This window comes from Triturus cristatus, chromosome 9 (assembly GCF_964204655.1).
Source record: "Triturus cristatus chromosome 9, aTriCri1.1, whole genome shotgun sequence".
Classification (NCBI taxonomy): domain Eukaryota; kingdom Metazoa; phylum Chordata; class Amphibia; order Caudata; family Salamandridae; genus Triturus; species Triturus cristatus.
This window is the reverse complement of record NC_140592.1, coordinates 629,264,022-629,288,718: the sequence shown is the minus strand read 5'-3', so window position 1 is coordinate 629,288,718 and position 24,697 is coordinate 629,264,022. Positions and strand designations below refer to the sequence as shown.

General features: G+C 41.9%; 1 protein-coding gene across 1 annotated transcript in view; it reads right to left on the bottom strand.

Moving 5' to 3' along the window:
• PRKD2 (protein kinase D2) overlaps positions 1–24,697 on the bottom strand; it is a 369,389-nt gene that overhangs the window by 100,309 nt on the left and 244,383 nt on the right. The window contains exons 3-7 of the mRNA XM_085625665.1: positions 12,654–12,785; positions 10,520–10,674; positions 7,679–7,913; positions 6,591–6,668; positions 5,456–5,600 (exon numbers count right to left, since the gene is read on the bottom strand). Coding sequence (XP_085481791.1) covers positions 5,456–5,600; positions 6,591–6,668; positions 7,679–7,913; positions 10,520–10,674; positions 12,654–12,785 — 745 coding nt within the window. The remainder of the gene's footprint in view (positions 1–5,455; positions 5,601–6,590; positions 6,669–7,678; positions 7,914–10,519; positions 10,675–12,653; positions 12,786–24,697) is intronic.

Sequence of the window (24,697 nt, the reverse complement as noted above, 5' to 3'; positions counted from 1 at the left end):
TTCTTGGAAAACCTACAAACCGTATATATATATATATATCCGCAACCAGAAGGGTCTAGTGGATGTAATGGTATTTTACTTTTGTAAATCGTCCATCACGACAAAACGTTACAGATGAAAAAGTTCACACAAATGTTTTGCTGTTTTTTTCCCTCATTTTTAATATTTCTATATTTCAACAGTTTGTTTGGGAAAATGTTTAGGGATCTACACATATAACCCCTGGCTGAATTAAGAATGCAGTCTACTTTTCATAAATCTATAGCTTTCCTGGATCACCTATGGATTTCACACTGGTTCGCAACACAAATGAGAAGTAGGTGGAAGTACAAAAAAATAGGAAAAATGGGTTACCTCTATGAAAAATGCCAAACCTATGGTAAAAAAAAAAATAAGCTTTTTGATTTAGCTCTGTATGTTCCTGAAAGCTGGGGACTTCAGCACAGCAAAAAAAACAGACACTTTTTAGTGGAACACTTTTTTCCTAAAACTCAAAATATAGCCCATTTCCTTCCAGGGGAACCACAAACCCTGGGTACCTTTAGAATCTTCAGGATGTAGGGAAGAAAAAAAAAAGGATACAAATTTGGTGTGACTAACTTATGTGGAAAAAAGTTACAAAGCTCTATGCGAGAACTACCCAAAATAGCCAAAAAAGGGCTCTGTAATATTGGGAAGGGGTGGGGTCGGAGGATGGAGGGGGGGGGGGGGGGGGTGGGGGGGGTGGGCTAGGGGGAGTAGCCTCATCAGTTATGGGGTTAATAAACATTGCTTATTTTGGTTTAATTCATTTCCCCACGCAGTTACAATAAAATACGAAGATCATGAGTTTGTTCCCTTAAAGACCATGAGTTTGTTCCCTTAAAGTGACGTTCCTTCAGTAGCATTTGTTTTGTAATACTGAACAAACCCCATTTCTCCGAGGGTCTTTGGTGGTCCTATTTGGGGACCATTTTTCAAGATGTCAGCTTTCATATTGGTACTTTCCGTTAAATATTTGGAAACAAATATTGATTGTCTTCTTATTGGACTTCAATGTATTGATAAGCAATGAGCTTCTTGCAATGTTTTTTTTTATCAATTGGTTTATCAAATGTATCTTGAGGATACCTCTTTGTAGGACTTTAGAACAAATTTGCGGGGTTCATAATCAATGTTATCATCGGTAATGCAATTCTTGACATAAGTTGGCTTACTCTTCCAGTTATGTTGATGGAAGCTGGTCAAGTGCAATAGATTAATGCCCTTGGCAGTTTTTGTTTAGAGAGCAGTCTAAAGTGCGTTATTGAGAATTGGGATTTTTACATCAAGAAAACAGATTTCTTTAGGATGGATTTTCACAGCAAATTTGATTCTGAGGTGTAATGCTTGCAAGAGTTCAATGCTAGCTTCCAAGTGTTTCATTTATGCTCCATAGGATCAAGATGCCATCAATGAAGCGTTGTTATAGGAAGCAAACATCTGTCCAACTGTTGTCAACAGCTTAAAAATGTACATGGCATTGGCTTAAGTTCTGGGGTTAACAGAAACCGTTCAGTAGTTTCCAGTCTGCAATGTATGGGACGGATGTGTACAAGGCACTTGTATCTATGGTATGCAAAGTCATTTCACTGCAAGTTTGAAATTCAAGATGCACAAAAGTTTACAACATTGTTGCATTGTCTTCAAGGAATGGCAGTTGATATTGTACTATAGGTAGTAGAAAGTGGTCTATGTACATGAAGCCAGGAGGCCAAGAAGCCTCAGAAATCCACGCCGGGAGTGACACTGAAACATTTGGATCATAACCTGAATGCCACAGAGCCTAGGGTGACCTACTGAATGAAAACCCCACGCATGGCAAAAGAGTGACAGTTGTCTGCCGGAGGCTGATGATGCTGTAAGTCTGCCTTCAACAGTCATTCATTGAGATATGGGTAAAAAACATCATGACCTGTAAGGATGGGCATAGAGACACCGTTATCACGAAAGTAAGGACCCGAGATGCGGCAGAAAGGTAGGATAGTAAACAGGAAGTGTTATGACCCCTATCACCAATCTAAGGATGCATTTGTGGGATGGCAGGACACATACAAGAAAGTATGTGTGCTGCAACTCTAAGGACACAATCCAATCCCCTGGATCCAGGATAGAAAGGACCTGGGCCCAAGTCAACATTTTGGACTTGTCCTTCCAAAGGAAGGTGTTCAGAAGTCAGAAAACTAATATTGGTCTGAGTTTGAAATATCAGGAGTAGCATCTTCTGTCATTCTTCGTCCCCACCGACTGCAATTTGTGAGCAGGAATGGAGGAACAATCTGTAGAATTCTGAAAAAATACAGGTTGAACATGAGAGGAAGATGGTAAATAAAATGAGGGGAGCATAACCATTCTAAATGCTAGCAGTACTCACTAACCGGAGGGTAATACAAGCCACCAGAGCAAGTAAAAACCTACTGGCTGCATATCCATGGTGAGGAAATCACTGCAGCTTGGCAGCAGTCAGGGAAGGTAAAGAGGACTGCTGTTTATGGTGGTCCCCACCATCTCTGCTACCAGGTGCCCTTGAGTTGAGGTTGCCCTGACTTCCTCTGGGGATAGTCGAGACCCCAAGAATGTCCTCTAAACATTTAGTAATTCTGGTGGAATTGGCAGTCCAGAAAAAGCAAGCTCAAAGAGTTGGGCATGGCATGGCATGGCTGGCTTTGAAGCACTTCAAACAGAGATGGTGTTTTTACCAAGGAGCCTGGAACTATCAAATGGCATATCCATAAGGGATTCTTGCACAACCCTAGAAAATCCTGTGATGCTCTTCCAGGCTTAAAGCCTGATCACTACTCCAGTGCCCACTGCACGAACTGCAAAGTCCATCGTGTCTAGAACGGCCTTCAATACATACTCCGCTGCTATCTAGTCAAACTTGTTTTATCTATGCAAATGCATTTCAGAGTTCATCAGGAATAGTAGGCATGATCTTGCTAGCCATATCTGGGAAGGAAGTGTGTAGTGTCCCAGCAAGCAGATGGCATTTAGAAACCTTAAAGCGAATCTGGCAGAGGAAATGGCTTTTCCCAAATGAATTAATGCACTTTGATTCAGTCTGTGCTGCAGTAGGGAATTTGTAGGGAATCACTTTGCTGGTGCAAGCTTTCACCACCAAGCTCTCTGCATTCTAGTGGTCGCTTAGAAAAGCCAGGAAACTGGGACGAACGGAGGACGGCTAGCCACTGGAAAACTTATTGGGGGGAGACAAACACAGCTTAGACCAATGTTTCTGTCATAGACTCATTAAAAGCCAGCAAGGGCTCCAAAATAAAAGGTCCAGGATGTATGATTTCAATCAATAGATTTGCCCCAGTCTATATTGTAGGTAGTTGAAGGCTCAGCACTTCTGCGGCTCTACAGACTAATACGACAAAAAAGACACTCTCCTCTGCAGGTGGCCCTTGTGGCATGTTCAACCCTGACTCAGGGAAAGTATACAGGCCACTGGCATTCTGTAGACTTACAAATAGGCCTGCATCAGTGTAATGAGGAGGGACGTTATTATCTACCTGCTTATAATTATCACGCAGAACATTTTGAAGGCCTTTAACAACATCTGAATCTTATCTGAACAAAGCTTGCAGTAGTACTATGGTCTACAGAAGAGCTGGGGTTCATCCGAAGTTGGGTGCTGTGCCTCAATAATCTCCTAAAACAAGAGCCTAACATGGACCAATATTCAATTTCCATATTGGAAGCCGGTGCAGTCTCCAGAGTTAACACCACTACATTGAAGATCATCAATGGAGCAACTGAAACGGACGAGCCCTCTGGCACACGAGCGAAAGCATGAACTGGTGCCAGCTAGGGAGGCAGAAGCCCAACAGGGACAATCTGCACTAGGGGGAAGGTTCCACATGTGAAGATAGACTGGGGCCCGCTGCGGCTCCATGGGGCATAAAGGAGCATAGAGTGAGCCTAATTTATCCAGACGAGTCTCTCTAAAGGGCTCTAGCTGCTGCGGAGTCGGCAACAGCACAGGAAACTCAGTGCACACAAGGGCCAGAATCAGAATAGGTAGAGCTGGAAAAGAGAAGCAGATTTAGGTCCTTCGCTGACTGTACAATTTCTTCCTGGAACAGGAATGACAGAATGGAGATAGATACAGTCTTGCATTTATGGAGATACATTTTTGCCAACGCAATTCTTGTGTTCTGCGACTTATTTTAATTTGTTTTAATAAAAAAGTTTAATATGACCCATGGGTATCAGAGCACTGTACAAAAAAGAAACAATTGTCATTGTGTGATGACTTTTACATAGAACATAGGTCAGTAAGCATGCCAAAAATGCTATCAAAAGTACAGAAAGTATAAGTTCTTTCGTGGAAATGACTGGCCTGATATGAGCAAACGTCTCTGGAGTTTGAGGGTCTGCTATGGAAAGGCGTGTCCTCAGTTGTTCATTGCAGACAACTTTCCTTTGTGGTGTGCACTTACTGATTTAAGATATATAACCACTATTGCCAATTAGGTCTTGACAAAATGTACTTAGTGATTCTGACAGTGCTATGTATTTTGCAAGTAGCAGTGCGTTAACTCTTATCTTGAAGGCTAATTTAGAGGGATTTGTTTGCATTTCGGGTGCAAGAGAATTCCAGATTCTAGGATCTACAGATTCACCTCCCATTCTCTGAAGACCTTCTGATACATCATGCCTAGTGACATAAAAAATCTCTAATAATATAATTTTCCAGCCACAAATGTACATTTGACTCTAATTTATAGTTGTCTAGCATAAATTGTTTCACCAATTCCAGGGGAAAACATTTATTGTGCCTAGTTGTACTAAACATGGCTATTTTCCAGGTTTTCCCAACCTGTTTGTGTCTAGTTCTAGTTTATCCCAGGCATTATTTGGTGTACTTTACTATGGAGCCTGTTTTAAGATTTTGACCCAGGAAGTTATATTTCCTTCAGTAGTGTCTAGGAACTGCCAAAAAGGGGAATCCGTGGGCTTGATTTTAATAACCCAGTGCGAAGTAAACCCAGTAATCAAAGCCTCTGAATACTATAAACCTTTCTTGGTCCACCACTTCATTCTTTAGAAGATATGGAATGAACTCCTGGCAAATCTAACAGATGTCATGATCTGTCCAAAGCACTGTTGGCATACCTCCCAACAGTAAAACTTTTAGGTAACTTTGGGATTTCTGAACCAGACTGTTATCCAATAAGCCTCTGAGTCCCTGGAAAAAAGATCGCATTAACAGAACTTTATTTCACTCATTCAACAGCACTTCCAGCTTTCGCATTTTCTGGACACTTCAGCTTCCTTCACTCCTACCTGCCACTGCAGGAGAAGAGTGTGTAGTAATTAGTACCTCACTTCTAGAGAAGCCTACACTATGGGAGCAGATCAAAACTTAGAATCAAGCAAGCGTGATACAAGTAATGCCACTGGTTCATACTGTGGTGGCATATAAATTTACCTCTCACATTTGCTGAGATCGTCAGCATCCTCAGAGTGGCCATGGATCTCATTTTCTGCATGTGACCCTGGGATGATACCAGAGTCATCGGAGTCATCCATCTTGTCGGAATCACCATACTCACTGCCTTCATCCATTGGCGCATCTACAGGAAACAAGCCATCATTGTCATCCACACAGATGTTATGGATTAAGGAATTTAACTCACCATAATCCGCAAAACAACTTGCCTGTGCTTATACTCAATAATACAAACATGAATCAAGGCATTCAGGAGTCACTTGACTGCAAGTCATATTTCAACACCTGGTGGTTCTTTTTTATCAGGTAAGACCCAACTGTCAGTATGGAGAGCAGCACACTGTGATAAGACTCACACGAAGGAGGTCATCAGACCACAGGAGGCCTGAGAGATCATCAAAGGCAAGGATAGCAGTTTCTTCCCAAATATATACCACAGATCTGTTATTAAATATTTTTTCTCAGCAGGCTCCAAGGTTGTCCCTTTAGCTGAAAGACATTTTCCCCCTTTCCTAAGAACGTAGCCTGCCAAGAATATCTACTAATCGCCATCATTCCACCTACAGTTTCAAACAGCCCCAGGAATGTGTCTCACCTCAACTGAAAGCCAACACTCCTCCATTGACCTCAGACGTCCATAATGCCCAAACAATGTAATCTACCCCAAGTGACAACCCTTGCTCCAGTTTTACTTTGTTGTGGTCTGAGGCATGTTGCACATTAATACCCAACTATCTAGCCATCACATACTTTTCTAGGAACCCCAGGGTTGTCAATATAACTCATTCAAAAGTCACCACCATCATCCATTTTATGAGTTGCAAATAATGTTACCTGTGTGCATTAAATGTGAATTCAAAAGGACCTTAGGGTCATTGTCAGTTTCTACTGAAGGTGTTTGAAAAGACTTTAAGGTTGCCAATTCCATTCATGTGAATCAATCAATTCCTTCTCTGTTACAGGAGATCCAAGGGGCATTGTCCTACTCTGCTAAGTCTCACTTCTCTCCCACTGCGTCCTGAAGGATCCTAAATTGTAACCTTCCCCCACGGAGAGACTTGCCACCTCATCCATTCATGCCTTACAGATAGCCCAATGGATATGAATCACTTACCTCCATTGAAACTGGTCTCTCCCAGACAGTCATTGGGGACTTTAGTTGCACATCTCTTGTGACAGTTAAACTTGCAATCTGCCAAGGAATAAGTAAAGTCATATTAGGACTAATAGGAAAGAGAGAGAAAGAGAAATTCACGAATAAAGAAGTAAAATATAGGAAAGCTTGTTTGGGATAAATGCCCTGTCTGTTTGCATTATCCATGAAGCTAAACAGTTTGGAACTAACAATATGGATCTTGCTGGATGTTAAGCAAGCGAGACCCTGAACTGCAAACGTGTCTCTAAAGAGAACCACAAGAATGAACAGCTGGGGACCAGGTGGCCGCTTCCGGTCTCTGATCCTTCCTCATAAGCCTTTCTCATAAACATTCATCACACATAAATGGGCACTGTTTATTCTCAACAACTTGGACAGCCTCAGCAAGTCCGTAGACATAATCATTATTTTCTGTCATCGTCTGAACAGCTGAAACACCATATAGAAGGGTGAACTTACAGCCCAAATAGGTGCACAAATAGGCATGTATGATACTTCAGAAATTTAGACTCGGAAACATGTGGTAAACACATTGACTTTTAGTGGTGTTGCATTTACATCCAGTCTGCTTCTGATGTTTCAAGCTAATGCTACCCCTTGCCGAGTTCCAGAGAACATAGTGGGTTGTGATCAGCATGAGAAGCTGGTCTATCCAGAAAAAACTGGCCATCTTGCATCGAGTCGCCAATAAATTTAAATCTGCCTGATTTACTAAACTATGCTTTAAGCCTTGACATTTGCAATCGAAGTAGCGGTTTCAGAGACTTCTAGAACATGCTGACCATTATGTACAGTACAACCCTGCCACATGCTGGTATATATCCTCCTCTGCCATAGCTAGTCCACCAGCTGCATCAGGAAATTCCTTCTCTCAGTCTGAGTCAAACACATCTACCTCGCATTGGCCTGGCAAAATGTTGTAGGTGCCAACTGATCTCAGCAATAAACCAGTCCCCTTTTTTTGTGGCAGCCTCTTTCTTCTGCTGAGGGATGCCTATAGCCTTGGTACCCTGACCCTCCCATGCATGTCCACACTGTCAACATACCTTTGCACTGGAGTCCCTGCCGGAAGAGTCCCTTCAACAGCTTTTTGCAATACTGGCAGACTGTTGGTCGGGTGTAGGAGTGAATTACGAAAGTGTGCGGTACTTTGACCTTTGACATCAGCAGCTTGTCTAGTTCGATTGGACGTCCAATGTATGTGGAGTTAGTACGTCGCTCCCGGGAGAAGCTGTCTGAAAGGAGTGTCATGCTGCGCCCAGTCTGTAGAACACCAGAAGGCTGTGAGGAATAAAGGAAGAAGGATGACTGCAGAACAAATACAACACCTCTCTTAATACACCCTTTCTGCATCTACTAAGTGCAACAAAAATGCTCAGAGGATTTCAGAGGTTACTTGAGGCCTGAATGTTCTAAGTGCATTAGAGGAACCAACTATTCTTAAACTACAGAGGCTCTACAACGTAAACCTAATATGGCTTGGGTCAAACTGCAGTGGAAGAGTTGTTCTGCACTGCGGAATTGCTAACCTGCTACTTCCATGGTGGATAGTAGTGGGTTGTGTTTGGAGCCATCCAATGCCTTCCTGCCTCATAAGAAGTCAATGCTGAAAGCTTTACAATAATTTCCAATACAAAGTAAATGCTCACTTGGAGCAAATAATCTAAGAATTTTCTATAAATCTAATTCACTTTATTCCAGGCTTAAGCTTTGAATACGACTATGTCATATTTTTACAGTTTTTAGTTTGGCCACAGGATAGTTTTTTTTACATGTCAACACCTAACACTAATGTAAGACAATTAATTGTATTATTTTTTAGAAAGTCTGAAGAAAAATTATTCTGTAATGAAGACTCGATAACAAAGCAGGCAATGGTCGCATCAGCTTTATTCTTGACGATGCCACCATTCAGAGGTGCCAAGGGGAGTCCCCTGCAACGTTGCTAGCTCTCTGCCAACTGACCACTCCTCTCAAACAGTAACATTCTAATTGCCTATGATGTCAGATAATAAACACAGACTACAACCGATTCACACAAAGAAAACTAACACTATTACATCAATACAACTTAACCAAAACGAATAAATTACAAAAGCAAAACTGTAGAAGGATAATTTCTAAAAAAATAAATACATCTCCCACTTAAAGAAGGAACATCAGCTCGTATAGAATCACATGTAAAAAAAGAGAACTAGACTTTGGGCACAATGTGCGGTACTAGAGTCAGACTGCAAATAGAAAGTTTACGACAACTGTAGTAATTCCAGACAGGGGTTTATTAGGACAACAAAAACTGAATAAACCACTGATTGACAAAACGTAACTGTGTGACCAATCTTAATCATGTGTCATCTCGTTTATAAGTATCATTTTCTTCACACCCTCAGGAAAGGCAAGTGAGCCCTAAATCTTAAGATTCAAACGCTATAATAGCACAATAAAGACTATGCTGCACAAATTTAGACCTTTCACTCCAAGAAACTTCACTAATAGGCATCCAACTCAAGTTACCAACTATCCTGCCTTTCAGGTAACATGTATTTGTAAGGTACCACCTTTTTTTTTTTTTTTACAACCAAGCCACCATGATTATTTATTGATGTTACTATCCGCCAAGCGGAAATACCAAATTCCCAACAAAAGGTAAGTACTAGGTACCGAGTGACAGATGTCTCTGCAGGTGTGGCTTTGTGACCGAGAGTCTCCGCCTGAGACTGGACTGAAAATGTTATCATTGTGAATTATAAGAAAGTTGGTTACCTTGCCCAACCTGTAAGATCGACAACAGACATATTTAAAATCATAATTAGGACTTGGAAGAAAGCTAAGAAGGCCTACTAGAAATCATTTTTGGTTAAAAGGCCCCATACTATTTCTCCAACTCCCTTCTGGTACCCCATGGGGTCTGCACTGAAAGCATGCCATTGACTTCCGATGGTCTACATCAGTCTGCGCTGGAACGACGTGTGCCCTGCAAGTGCACAAAGGGGTTCTGCGCTGGCAGCGTACCACTGCTTTTCTGCCTCCACCGCTGCCTTCTTTCCACTGGAACATTGCCTGACACCTACCAACAGCTTTTTTAAAACTACTGACGGCTTGCACAGTCAGCTTTCACACTACCATTCTTAATTTACTGGGGCCTGTGCTAGGAAGACATGCAGGCACCCAAAATATCCAAAGCTAGAGTGAGCTTAATAGCTGGAGGATGTGAACCCAAAATGTTTATTTTACCGAAACAGAGTGTTATCAATGAGAGCTGGACGAAACTCCCCAGAGATGAATTCATTCAAACGGAGCTTAAGGAACAACAAGTGTAGCACTGACTATAAAATTGGAGCCTGTGAATCCTGTATCAATAGTTTACTATAAACTAGTGAAAGAGAATATGTACACTAAACATCAAATATTCTATTTCATGGTGTTTACTATGAAGGCACACCATTCACTAGCGTGGAAGCATTTTTCGGAGTAAGAAATCAATGGTTCACGTGCAAGAGCCTGACTATAAAAGCGAACGTGGTAATCTGTGAATTAATAATGTGCACCTGCAGTACCGAAATCTGTCTGGACTCTACATTTAAGCATCCAACGACTAACCAATATTGCTCCTTCAAATACTGATGTAAATAAGTGACACAGCAAACAAAAGTAGTAGTATGCATGAGAACAGCATGCAAACTACTCCAAGCAGTCATGCTTTGACATTGGCCATAGAATTTTGAATGTACAAGCTGTGTTGATAAATTTGGGACTATCTTTGAGCGGCGGTAGCTCAATAAACTCATGTTGACTCTGACCGTGTGATTAATGTTTTCTAAAACACACACATAGGCTGAATGTGTAGCCTGACAGTAAGATCAACAAAATTTGGATATAATACTTACTGCCTCTTCCACTGTGATTGGGAGCGACTCTGTGGTGGAAAGCCTCAGCGACTGTGTGTTGACGAGAGAAGTCGAAGAAAGTCTTCTCTTCCTGGCACCGCTGCAATTGTTGGGGATGCTAAAGGCGCATCGCTTGTGGTAGTTCAGCCCGCATCCTGGAATGTGACGTTTTGTAATTTATAATCAAACCCCGCATAACCAACTTGCATTCTTAATGCAAAGAGCAATACAGTATCACACTGCATCCTCAGCAATCCCCATCTTTCCTGAACACTCAAACAAAGCCCTGTCTCATCATCATCATCATCCCAGCCAATGCCCAGGCTCATCTAACAATCTAGTCGCTCGCCCCATCCTGGGTAATCCACACTTTCTATTTCTATCTTGGCCAATTTCCAGTCTTAGTCCTTATTCTGGCAAATTTCCAGTCTTACTTACTAATCGGGTTAATCGACAGTCTTGTGCCTCGACTTAAGCCGATTCCCACTCTCCCTTTCTATCATGGGCAATGCCCCCATTCTCACGAGCTGACATACAATCACCCTTCCCATCATGGCTGACTTCCAGTTTCACCCTACTCCCTGGAAAAACTCCTCCTCACTTAGCATCCTTGTAAAGGCAATACAGCCCAATCCTTAACATCACTTCCCCATCGGACCAGTGAGTTTCTCTTTATATAAATTATGGTTCTTTAAATCAGTCTCTCCCGATTTACTTCACTTCCAGACTTAAAAACTATTCTTAGTCCTCATCCTGGCCAATACTCAGTGAGACACATCTTTAACTTGACCTATCACTCAGGATTTGATTTTTGGCCACTAAATGGCTGGTAGCATTTGATAGTCTGCATGGTACATTTATTTAGGTCTTTTGTAAGTGGTGAATCAATTAAGGAAACAGAATCCAGAAATGGTCCAGTATTGTTAAATTGCTGAATACAAAAAAACTAATGTGACCCATCAAGGATACCCAGCTTCAAATCTACTACTGCAAAGTTACAAAGGACAACAAAGAATCCCTTTCGAGAATGTGATCTCTGGACCCCCAAGACAGCCCAGATTTTGTATATATAAAAACAACATGTGGAACTTGGTATACGTTAACTTGGAGGAGAACCTCATTGGTTCAAGTGATAAATTTGTTGTGCAACTGTGGCTACCCGATCTAGCTAATCTATTGGCGCCAAAATCATCGTAATAAAATGTGTAGTTACTAAATTTCTTGTTTTTAATCAGCCATTTGCTATAATTGGGGGCAGCTATAAATGCAGTTATGTATGAGTTACCCAAGTTCCTTAGCTACCAGTTAGTATTTAGGTTAGGCACCAAGTCACTTGGGCAGCAAGGCTGCATATCAGGTCTGCATTAGTGAACTGGGCAGCCAAGTCATTTGAGATTTTCCTGCATTTTGTTTATTTAGTAATTGGCAACATCTCATAGGATTTGTTTTCCAGAGACTCAATGTTGAGTTTTCATGTTCTAGGAGTGAACCCAGAGTTAAATCTGTTTTCTAAAGTATTTAGTGTTTAACTTGTCAATTTTCATACTTGATCTTTGAGCGCTTCACTAAGCTGCATTTTGTTAGGTTTAGTACGCACTGGGGTGACTGAGCCCTTCATCAGCAGATGCAACTACTTTGTTTTAGATGCACTTGTAATCAGCTTTACATTTAAAACAAATATTCTTTAGTTTTTTCCATTACTAATGCAAATACTTGTAACTTAGTGACACATTATTAGAAAAAGTTAACATTTTGCCGATTTCCCCCATTTCGCCTGCCAGTTACGTCCGAATGCTCCACCCCCCCCCCCCTGCTGAACCCCTCACCCTGGAGCACCATGGGAGCTAAGTCACTGGCATCCAGGTTTCCCTGCTCTCTTTCTTGAGTGTTCCTCGTCCAATTCCCTAGTACTCCTTCCACCTATCCACACCTTCTTAAAATTATGAAGGTATCCTCTGCTCTTTCCGCATTCCATGCACATATCTATGGCCACTTTCTATATTTGTTTTGCTGGAACTAGTCAGTCCTACTCTCATGCTGGACAAGTCACCGTACCAGTGACTCATTCTGCCCAAGTCTGCATTGACTGTAGCTACCTTGCCCACTCATAATTTTACACTCATATCCTCCTTACCATCACATTTCAAGCCTTGCCTAACCAACCCAAACAGCATCTCTCCACAGTGATCACAGAAGGCTGGTGCTCGATATGAGTGGACATTGAGGGCGTGTGGGCGAATCTGGAAATCCTCGAAAGTGGCTGAAGCTGTAAAGAACAAAATAAAAAGTTAGGTGTGCAGGAGGCAAGAAAAACTGAAACAAATGGTGAAGAGTAAGTAACGGGAGCCCATTATCATGAAGGGAATGCCCAGGGAAAAGCGGAGAACACAAGAAAAAAAAAACAGAAAAAGGGAGAAACAAAATAATCAGGAATCAGTACAATTAGCATGGTAGACACCAGTATGCATACAATGATCACAACATTCTGCTTTTCATTTATATTGAGCTTCCGCCCCGCTGACTCACTTCACTGCTTCATTCTTTGTCCCACGCAAACATGGATAAAAGTGAAAGGATCCCAGTGAGAACCTTGACGTTTGGCTAAATTAAGTGCAGGGGTGAGCAATAAACCTGTTAGTGGGCACACTGGCTAGCCAAGGTAAATGAGGCATCAAGTTAAAGGCAGTGGAAGATATAGTGCAGGCCTTCTGAGCAGGCAGTTAACTCTAGTGTGAGAAGTCTTATTATCGGTTCCATGGAACAGTAATCTTCTCATTATGTTATTTGCCTTCTCTACAGACGACAGTCTGCCCTGGAGTGAGAATTCCTAGCAGATGATCTTGAAAGGTGAAGATGACATTGATTATCTTAAGCCAATCAGGTTACAGATTAGAGTAACATAGTTGCTATTCAGGATATAGGAAAAATGAATGGCAGAGAAACTGCAAGGCCAGGAACATGGGACTCCACATCCTTGCCAACAGCCCTGGAATTGTTCCACTCTTCCTTATTTCAAGCAGCTCAAACATTATATATAATTATAATATTACAAAATAATTCGAATTTTGGGCCAAGCGACAACAGACAAATTCCTGCCAGGTGGTGGCACCTCTTTTATATCAGTAAAATCATCTAGCAACATGTGCTCTAAACCACGAATAACCTGTTCTACCCACCTTTTATCCAACTCACCATTGCACCTTTGTCCAAATTACTCCTAAACGCAGCATATTCTCCTTGATGTGCCTTTGACGTTTTGTAGAATGCCATTTTGAGATGTTGTAGTGTACTTGCTAAATATTTTTACTGGGAAATAACCTGTTGTCATTGTGCACATTTCTTATAATAACGTTTTCTGTATGATTAAGAAATGATTTTAACAATCATCATCAGTGCTTTTCTGCTACCTATTTACTGTGGGTCATTAAAACGTATTTAAATGTGGAAAAAGAGCGAAGCAGCAGTGTGGTGTCTGGAACAGATCTTAGGTGAACACAAGGGAGGTGATGAAGCTGCAGAACCCTAGCTAAGCGACAGCTCCTAGAACGAGGCATACACAGACGCGGGGGAATCAAACGCAGTGACGAGAGGATGCAAAGTGGCATGTACCATAACACTATGAAAGAACAGGTCTGGACTCTCAACTATATGAGGCTTGCTTAAGGGAGAATGAAGAATGTAGGTTTTTTATAACCAGCAATTGAAACAAAAAAAAAGAGAGAATATATTCTGGCAGAGTTCTCAGAGTTGTGGCTACTCTGGGGAAGTATTCTTTGTACTCTCAATAAATCACTTTTTTAGTTTGATAAAACCACAAACCTAGCAACGAAATTTACAGGTACAGTAACAAATAAACGCAAATCACAAATGTCAGTCAAAAAATATTAATTTCGGCAAACAAACATAAAAAAACAGATAAGTTAAAACAGTTCAGATACAATAAGAACACTGCTGAAAAACATTTTGAGACATGTTTGGTAATTCCCGGTTAGGAAACTCAAGTAAAATATGATACAAATGAAAAAAAAGTCATAAGACGAATTTGTGCAGGCACTGACAGGGTGCTACGATTTCTCCACTCTCCATAAAACAATCTTTATCTCGATTTATCTCTATTTACACAAACTTAGGCAGACGTGCTTTAAGTCTTGAGTCCCGAACTTGCATAGAGTGCACACGTGTTCTGTTTATACCATTTGGCAAAATCCCTGCAGAAGGTAATCCATTTGAACCAAGATTAAAGAGAAATCTGCGCAATTCAAGGCTACCTAGGAAATACAAGCACAGTTTCATCCTGTTCAGCTGAAAAGTATCTTGGATAAAACTGTATGATTCAGTTTCTGTAATTCAACATCCGAAAAAGATACATATATTGTTAACTGTCAGTCTTTTAATGGAAGCGGACTATGCATTCTTGGGTATACTAGCAAAGTTGTACCCTGACTTCAAGCCACATTTTGCAAAAGCCAATGCCAAGTTTTAAGTAATGTGCACCTTCTTGAGTCATCCCACCCAAGTTCGTTCTTAATGACTGCTCTTAACGAATGTGGGTCTGCAGTGCTAACTCTATGTCCCCATCTTAAAATAGAAGCACAAGCTTTAAACTCTCAAAGTGAGGCCTAGATCTAAATGAATTAAATGCACTGGAAAACTTTGTCGGACAGCTAGTAGATGTGTTAACATTTTACTTTAGACGCTATTATATATTATATGATGAATCTATGATATATTTAGAAAAAAGAATACATTCCATACCACTGTGATGTCAGAGGGATCTAAACACCATACTCTTTTGAGGCCTTACCAATATGTTTTTTGCTAAATGATTTATAGACTGCTCCTATTGCTAACCAAAGAGAAATCCCCTTGGCCATGTTAAAGTCTAGGTGCATTACACAATTTCTCTCCAGAGTAGATAGGTTTTATTTTAGTAGAGTAAGCTGTGAAAGGAATCAAATCACTGCTTATTTCAATAAAGTGCAACAAATGTGGCTACACATTAATCCACTCAACTCTTTGATCTGAGTTTAGTAGATTTAATTATAGATTCCGAAACAAATCAATGTAGATCATTCTCAATAAAATCGTACCAAAGGACAAAAAGATCAGAGTAAGACCAAATCTCCTTAAGAGATGTACCCTGTATAGTACAAAGCAAATAACGAATTCTAAGAAAATGACACGTAATCAGAAAGAAAAACGAAATGGTTACTTACCAGTAGTTTTGCAGCTTGAATAATTTTCTGGATTCACATGCTGTGCATTATTCCACCATCTAGTGGTTGAGTCAGGAATTGTCTGTTTTTTTTCTGGTCGCTGTTGACCACCATTTGGTGCCAGGTACCCCGTGTGACGTCAAACGGTATCCTGGAGGTCGAGGTGCGTGGTGGCCATCTTCAGATTCTTTTTTCTGTTCTTATTTCTATTTTGCAGTCCTTGAGATGGTTATTACATAACTGATGTACTCATGTGATTCCCTACCTGTTTGTTTTCCTTGTAGTGGTGGGTCACATGTGAATCCAGATAATTATTCAAGCTGAAAAACTACTCCTAATGGTAAGTACCATTTCGTTTTGCAGTGTGAAGTCTTTTCTGGATTCACATGCTGTGCATTAGATTACGCAGCAGTTTATCCCATGTTTGGGAGGTTGTGGTGAGAGGAAGACCTTGCAAACAGGTGTTGAAGCACCTTTTGTCCAATTTGAGCTTCCTTACTCATTTGTATGTCCGCACAGCAATGTTTTGAAAAAGTGTGTGGTGATGCCAATGTTGCTGCCGCATAAATAGTGTCAATGGGTACAGTGGCCATGAAAGCTAGGGTTGGCCCCTTTTTTCTAGTGGAGTGAGCTGTTGGTTGCATGGTTATTTCTTTTTTTGGCATTGGCATAACAATACTGGATAGTTTGTACTATCCATCGTGCAATTATTGCCTTTGTGACTGGTGATCCTGTGTTGATATGTGCATAGGCGACAAACAATTGTTTTGCGGATCTGTTCCGTTTTTTCCAAATAGTACAGCAATGCTTTCCTTACATCCAGGGTATGGAGGCTTATCTTTCCTTTAGTTCTGGGTTTTTCAACAAAACCGGCAGGAGGATATCCTGATCTAAGTGATAGCTTGATACCACCTTTGGTAGGAAGTGTGGGTTTGTCTTTAAGATTACTTTATTTTTGCGGATTTGTAAGTATGGTTCTTTTATTGTTATAGCTTGTAGCTCACTTACTCTCCGTAGGGAAGTAATAGCAATGAGAAAGGCTGTTTTTAGAGTAAAGTGTTTGAGGTCCACAGCAAGCATGGGCTCAAAGGGTTTTGCCATTAGTTGAGAAAGTACTGTATTCAGGCTCCATGTGGGTACTGGAGCTGCTCTAGGTGGAGCAATTATTTTTGATCCTTCTAAAAACCTTTTAATTACAGGTCCTGTGAAGAAGCTTTTGCATGCCTTTCCTCTTGTGAATGCTACTAAGGCAGCAAGGTGCACCTTTATGCTTGAGTAGTTCATGTTGTTGTCCAAGAGGTAAGTTAGGTTTGTGATTACGGTCTCTTGTGTGTTGATTGAATTGATTTTATTGTTAGCATTCACCAGGTGGTATATCGCTTCCATTTTGCTGCATAGCATTTTCTTGTTGACTGTTGCCTTGCCTCTTTTAGAATTTCTATTGTTCGTAGAGGCGGATTGAGGAGGCCAAATTCTATGTACTCAGGTGCCAAGCTGCCAGATGCAGGGCTGCTGGTTCCGGGTGAAAGATTTGGCCTTGTTGCATTGTTAGCAGGTCCTTGTCTGCTTTAATTGTGATCATTTTCCCTTTTGATAGTTCCAGTAGGGTTGAGTACCATGTTTACCTTGGCTATTGAGGGGCAATGAAAATCATGTTTGTTCCTGGATGCTTTTCTTTTTCCAACACTCTTTGCATCAGGGGTATTGGTGGAAAGGCGTAAGCAAATGTCTGTGACCAGTCGAGTGAAAGCGCATTCCCCTGTGACAGGTGGTGTGGAAAACTCGAGGCAAAGAACTGGCATTTCTTGTTCTGCACTGTTGCAAACAGGTCTGGACTGAACAGGTATTTTACGGTTTCCTGTTTCAACTCCCATTCGTGGGAGCAGTTGTTCTGTCTGCTCAGCTGGTCCGCTGTAATGTTGTCTACTCCTGATAGATGTACTGTTTGTAGGTTGATTCCTTGAGCTACTGCCCTTCGCCAGATTTCCTGCGCAAGTTTGCTCAGGGGAAAGGACTTTGTACCTCCCTGTTTGTTCAGATAGAACATTGTTGTTGTATTGTCTGTTTGGATTAGGATAGTCTTCCCCTGAATGTGCTTCTGGAATTCTTTCAGTGCAAGAATGACCGTTTATCACCAGGAAGTTGATGTGTTTTATGGAATCCTGTTCATTCCATTGACCACGTACTTTCAGCTGGCTGATATGTGCTCCCCAACCGTTGAGGGATGCGTCCGTGGTGATTGCCACAGATGGAGTTGGATTCCTGAAAGGTCTACCCTGTGCTATGTTGTTGGATGTCCACCACTGTATCTCTGCTTGCACCTTTTGTGTAACAAATACTAGATCCTACCAACTTCCTGTGGCTTGAGACCAGCTGTTGGTAAGCCATTCCTGGAATGGGCGCATGTGTAGGCGGGCACGAGGGATAAGTGGGATGCATGATGCCATCATGGCCATCAGTTTCTTGATATCCCTCACTGTCAGATATTGTCCCCTATGGTAGAGGGTCGCTTCTTGATAGATAACTTGTATCCTGTTTTGCATGGGGTACGCTCTCGAACTCCTTGAGTTTAATCTTGCTCACAGTAAAGTGTTTTCCCTTTCTAGTTCTGTGGAAGATTTTTTGTGGTTTATTGAAAAACCCAGTTCCTATAGCGTTTGGATAACTGTTTGAACATAATTGTGGCATGTTTGCTTTGAGTGTGCCCTTATGAGCCAGATAAGGACAAACGTGGATTCCTTCCCTTCTTAGGTGTGCCGCCACTGCGGCTAGGCACTTTGCGAAGACACGTGGAGCTGATTTTATCCCGAAGGGAAGGACCTTGAATTGGTAATGTGTTCCATTGTGTAGGAACCGCAGGTACTTTGTGTCTTTTGTTCATAGGGATATGCAAGTAGGCATCTGTTGGACTTGGCCCTTTTTGCAGGGTCATCCCTGATCTTTTTGCCTTCCTCCTGTATTTTTTCTGACCTGTTTCTGGCTGTTTTATGACTCTGGGCACTTTACCACTGCTGATCAGTGCTAAAGTGCATATGCTCTCCCTATTGTAAATTGATGTATGAATTGGTGATTCCATAATTGACTGATTTGGTTTACTTGTCAGACCCTAGTACAGTGCACTGAGTGTGCCCAGGGCGTGTAAATCCAAATGCTGCTAGTGGGCTTGCAGCACTGGTTGTGCCACCCACAGAAGCAGCCTTGTAAAATGTGTCTAAGGTCTGCCATTGCAGAGCCTGTGTGCAGTCTGGTACCGTTATGCTGACTGGGCAAGTGCACCCACTTGCCAGTCCCCAAACCTTCCCTTTTCTTCATATCAGACACCCCTAAGGTAGGTCCAAGGGCAGGGTGCATTGTAAGTATAAAGTAGGACATGCCCTGGTGTGTGTGACATGTCCTAATAGTGAATTACAGCCATTTTCGTGTTTCACTATTGCAAGGCTACCTGTTCTCCATAGGCCAGAATGGGCAGTTATATTATTACATCTTATAATCCTAACTGACTCAAGGAACATGGTAGAAATTAGAGTTTAGTATGCCTGAACTCAGAATGATAAAATGTATCTTTTAGTGAAGTTGGTTTTAACATTTTGAGTTTGAAAATACCACTTTTAGAAAGTAGGTATTTTCTTGTCTAACTTTCCAAGCCTGCCTCTGCTAGGTTGTGTATTCCTTGTCTGGAGTTTGAGTGACAGGGCTGGGGGATTCCAGGAGACAGGGCGAGTCTGCCCAGTGGTGAATAGAGAGATCTGCATCTAGATGGGAGGGAGGAGTTGCACCAGGGACCTGAATAGGACTGTGCCTGCCCCCCACAGTGCTGGCTTCATCCCCTTTGGTGCGTCTGATGTCTCTGCCCTGCACTGTGAAAGAAGGGAAGGAATCATGTCAACAAAGTGCTCCAGGCTGTGCTTTCCCTCCACAATGCTGGCTCCACCTCCTGTGGGGCGTCTGATGTTTCTGCCCTGCACTGTGAAAGGAAAGGAGTCATGTAAACAGAGTGCTCAAGAACTGGTTTGGACTGGGCAAAGGCCCCCCTGCCCTCAGAGGACAAAGGATTTTAGGGTAAAAATATTGGGACCCTGATCCCAAGAAATTAGATCACTTTTGGAACAAGAAGAAACATTTACTGAGGAGCGGAACCTGAAGAAACTGAGGAGAGACTATCCCTAAACTGAAGTGCTGCTTTGGGGATTGGCCTGCAGTGGTTTGCCTGACTGCCAAAGGAAGGAGAAGAGACTTTGTGTGCTTATTTCAACTTGTAAGGATCTCCAAGGGCTTGGAACAGAGCTTGCCTCCTGCTGGAGTCTCAGGGACAACAGACTTCAACCCCCAGCTCCCCAGAGTTCTTTGGAAGTGCCTGCTGCTGTTTCGGGCCTTCTGAGGGACTGCGTGTCGCAAGGAGCTGGAAGCGCGACTCAACGAAGCCGAAGCGTGTCGCCGTCGCTGCTGCTGCCGTCGCACTTCTGAACAAGTGTGTCGCCGCTGGAGTTGTCGCACTGCACCGCATCGAGAGAAGGGTCTCGCAACGAGGAAGAAGCGTGTCGCCGTCGTTGCTGTCGCACTTCTGAACAAGGGTGTTGCCACTGGAACGGTCGCATTGCACCGTATCGAGGAAAGCGCCTCGCATCCCAAGAGAAGCGCGCCGCCGTCAGAGCTGCTGGTGTCGCATTTCTGAACAAGGATGTCGCCGCTGTAGTTGTCGCATTGTGCGGAAGCTTCACGCAAACTGGGAGAAGCGTGCCGCATCTGGAAGATCTTCACGTCTTTATTTCTTTGCACCAGAACTTTACCGCATTTCCATCACTGCGACATTGCTTGTCGTGGAAGCGCAACGCATCGTAAGGTACATTGACGCAAAGTGTCGCATCTTAAGAACTGAACTGAACTAAGCTAAAAACTACCATCTTAAAGTAATAGTATTGTGTATTTTTGTCGTTTATGGTCTTGTGGTAAATCTATATAAAGTATAATTATTTTTTATATAAAACCTGTGTGGTGTCCATTTGTAGTGTTGTCACTGGATTACTGCATGTAGTCACAAATGCTTTACACACTGCCTCTGAGAGAAGCCGGTCTGCTCGTTCCAAGCTACCAAGGGGTTGAGCAGGGGTTATTGTAGGAGTGTACCCCCTTACCCTGACTAGAGGCAAGGGTCCCTATTTGTCACAAGTACCTACCTGTGCCAACTAGAAACTCCTAAATCTAACAGCATCCTTGAGGTCTATTGTTGCCATGTAGTCTCCCTTTTGAATTTGTAGAAATATTTCTTGAAGAGTACACATTTTGAAGCGTTTTGTTAGTATGAACCTGTTTATGAACCTTAGGTCCAAAATTGGCCTTAGAGACAGGTCCTGTCTGGGTACTAGAAAGTATGGTGAGTAGCTTCCTTTGAACCATTCCTGGTATGGTACTACTTCTATTGTATGTTTTTGAAATAGTTCCTTGATCTCTGAATTTAGCTGTGTCTGTTCTGATTTCAGGAATTTTCTTGTTCTTGGTGGGTTTGCAGGTGGTGTTTTTGTCATCTATATGCAATACCCGTACTTTACCAGATATAATATCCAATTGTATGTTGGGATATTTTGCCACTGTTCGAGCAAAAGGGATATTCTTCCCCCCCCACTGGTGTTTTGTGTCGGTACTTTTTTGTGACCTAGTCAGTTAGAGCCGTTTCCTCTTCCTCTAGAGGTTTGGTCTCTGCCTTTTCCCCCGAAAGGGCTGCTTCTGCTGTTGTTGCAAATATAGGTAGCTTGCCTGCTGACTTGTTTGTTGCCCAGGGCTTTGACCCTGCAGTTGCTGTGACCTTTGCTGTCCCTGGCCAAATGTACCTCTTCCTGTGGGCTTTCTGTTGTTGAAACCACCTCTTTTGAAAGAACCTCTCTGGTGTAGGGCTCCCATCGCCCTTGCGGTCTCGTTGTCCCTTATTAATCTGATGAAGGGATTCATCAACTTCCTTTCCAAAAAGGGCGTCCCAGTGAATGGTCTATTGATGGAGGTTTGAACCTCCTGTTTGAAACCTGATATTCTGAGCCAGGCATGTCTTCTCTGGATGGTGCCTGTGCACATTTGCCTACTAGCAGTGTCTGCTGCATCAAGAGCTGTTGGAGGCAGTAGATTTCTTCTTCTTACTAGCGCCTATGTCCGATTTCGACGGCGTAGTGCTTTTCTTCACAGGTTCGTATTTGACCCTTGGCTTCGAAGTGTTCTGTGATTTTCCCTCCTCAGTAGCTTTTGGTTGGGTTCCATGGGGTTCTTTTAATCGCGGCTGGCCCTCGATCGCCTTTTTGTTCGGCATCGGGGCTGCCTTGGATTGCGCCTTATCTTCATGGCCCTTCGGTTCCGACGGATGAGTATGGTGTTTTTTTCCATATCCCCTACCTTGCCATTTGTGGATCGACGAGGTCCTCAGTAGTGTCGGAATTGGAGCTTAATCTTGTCCACTGTTACGGCATCGATGAACATGAACGATGAATTCATGGTAACCTTTTTTCGGTTTTCTTGAGTTATTTTGGGACAAACCTGAATAAACGTTGGAGCTTCCCGTTTTGCTTCCAGATTCAACGCCTGAAAAAAGAATCTGAAGATGGCCACCACGCATGTCAACCTCCAGGATACCGTCTGACAACACACAGGGTACGTACCTGGCACCAAATTGTGGTCGACAGTGGCCGAAACAAAAAACAAAACAAAAAAAAACAACAAAAAACTATTCCGCACCCAAACACTAGATGGCGGAATAATGCACAGCATGTGAATCCAGAAAAGGATTCACGCTGCAAAAATGATGGTTAAATTGCATCAGAAGATTCTCTTTAATGAGCATGAGTAACCTAACTTTCCCTCCACTTCCTTAATAAGGGCAATCCTAAATTAGAGCATTAAGTAAGGACACAATCAAATAAGGAAAAAGAAAGGTGCCAGCCATCAGAGTCTCCAGAAGGAACACTCCGACAATGGGTCAAGTAGCTCAAAGCCACTCAAGCAGTTGCATAAGTCTGCTCCCTAAGGACACCCAAGACGGACTCGCCCACTAGCTAGACACCGCACATAATATCATCTGCTGTCGACGTAACACTCATGTGGCTCCTCCTTGGGAAATTTCCGTAGCTCTGGCACAACTGGATTCTTCAGCACCTTTTCTCTACCAGGCAGCACATTATCTCTTCTCGTCCTTGGCCATTCCTTTTCCTTGAAAACTCCTCTCCTCGCATGTTACTGCGATTTCCTTGGCCGGCTCCTTCATCCCTTACTTTGCTATCTATCAACACAACTCCTTTATTCGAAATAATGAGGCTTATAAATACCTGCAAAAGAAACAACTCAGCAGCGTACATTCCATGCTTGAAGGCTCAACATGAATTTCAAATCATATTGTGAGCAGCAACAGAACACATTTCTTCTTGAGACCTATTTCACTAAGTTAAAATATCCACAGGGTTACAGAATATGTGCACAATTCTACACATAAAATAAATGCAACTGCTTAGGCATGAATAACTGCAATGAATCAAACATCTCGATGTAATGCATTTGCACAGGATTAATTCAAATTACACATGCAAACATTAAAAAAGTTGTATACATCCTAATTAAGTATTTCAAAATACGACATTTCGGTTTATTTCCTACGGTCACAATAATAAATAAATTATTACAGAACTTAAATCACATTCTAAGTACATGTATTTTAAACAAAATACCCTTTAGTATAAAATAATCCACCCCTTTTAGTACATTAGTGATGACAGAGTATATTCGAGTGCGGACTATGCGTGAATATGATGCACTCCTACATTATCTCCAGATGGGATCAAGATTACACTTCAGCCACAAGCTGTTGAAAATGAATATTACAGAATATAAGACCGAGTTACTTATAGTAATCTGTCTGATTTTTCAGTGCCTATGTACACATTGAAATCAAGAGGGGGTTAAACTCTTGAAAGGCAGTATTTTATTTGTGTAAATTCTAAAGCAAACTATCACCTAGAGGTATCCTGTCGCTAAAGCGCTAAAGCTTTTTTTTTTTTTTTTAAGTGAAAAATGGGAAGACAGAAACCAGAAGTGCAATGACTTTCTTTTGTTCTATCTGGGAAATACCCAGGTTTTCGGAGCTTCCGTTTAGCTGTAAATTTTAGTAATACTTCTTTAGTTTGTTGGTAGCGCCTTCCAGCGTTAAGCAGCAACAACAGAGAAAGCTCTTCCACCAACAGTAATAGGTTTAAAACTGGGAACCACAATACAGTAATTGCGGTCTAAACCGATGCAGCCGACATTTCGGAGTCAAAACAGATGACTGCTCACTAAACAAAGCCTTATGGACTACTCAGCAAAGTGATTTCAAATTAGTTAGTTGCCTTGAGGATAGCCAATGGAGCAAGGAGAGTGCAGAGGAAACCAAATTTGTCTTTTTAAGAATTTTGGACTAATTGCACCTTTTTTTAAAGCTTTGCCATAGTGGTCCAAGCATAATGTGTAGGAGCAGTTTAATCTGGAGGGCATAAAAGCATTTGGAACTGAAATTTTGTGAGCTAGAGAAAACATGTAGGGAATGCATTTCAACACACAAAGCTGTAAAAAGTAAGATTTGGTCACTGCACTGATCTGAGCAGTTACAGAGAGAGAAAGACAAAAGTCTAGAAACGCATAGATAGTTTCCCACATGTGACTGATATGGGTTTGTCAACCAGATAAGAGATCCAAAAGTAAAGGTCCCAAATTGGAGTGGATCTAAAAGAAAGTAGTATTTTAGTTTTCCCACCATTTAGTTTTAGGAGATGGGAACAGATCCATGTACTAACTTGGAGTAACCAATTACAGAGTGTCATCATTTAGGCTGATGTCATCTGTAATCTTGAACGGGATTTGAAAATCAGCATAACCCAAAAGATTCTATCAGAAATGTTAAAAGGGCCATGCAACGATTAAACAACAAATGAGAAAGAAAAGATCCCTGTGGAACTCT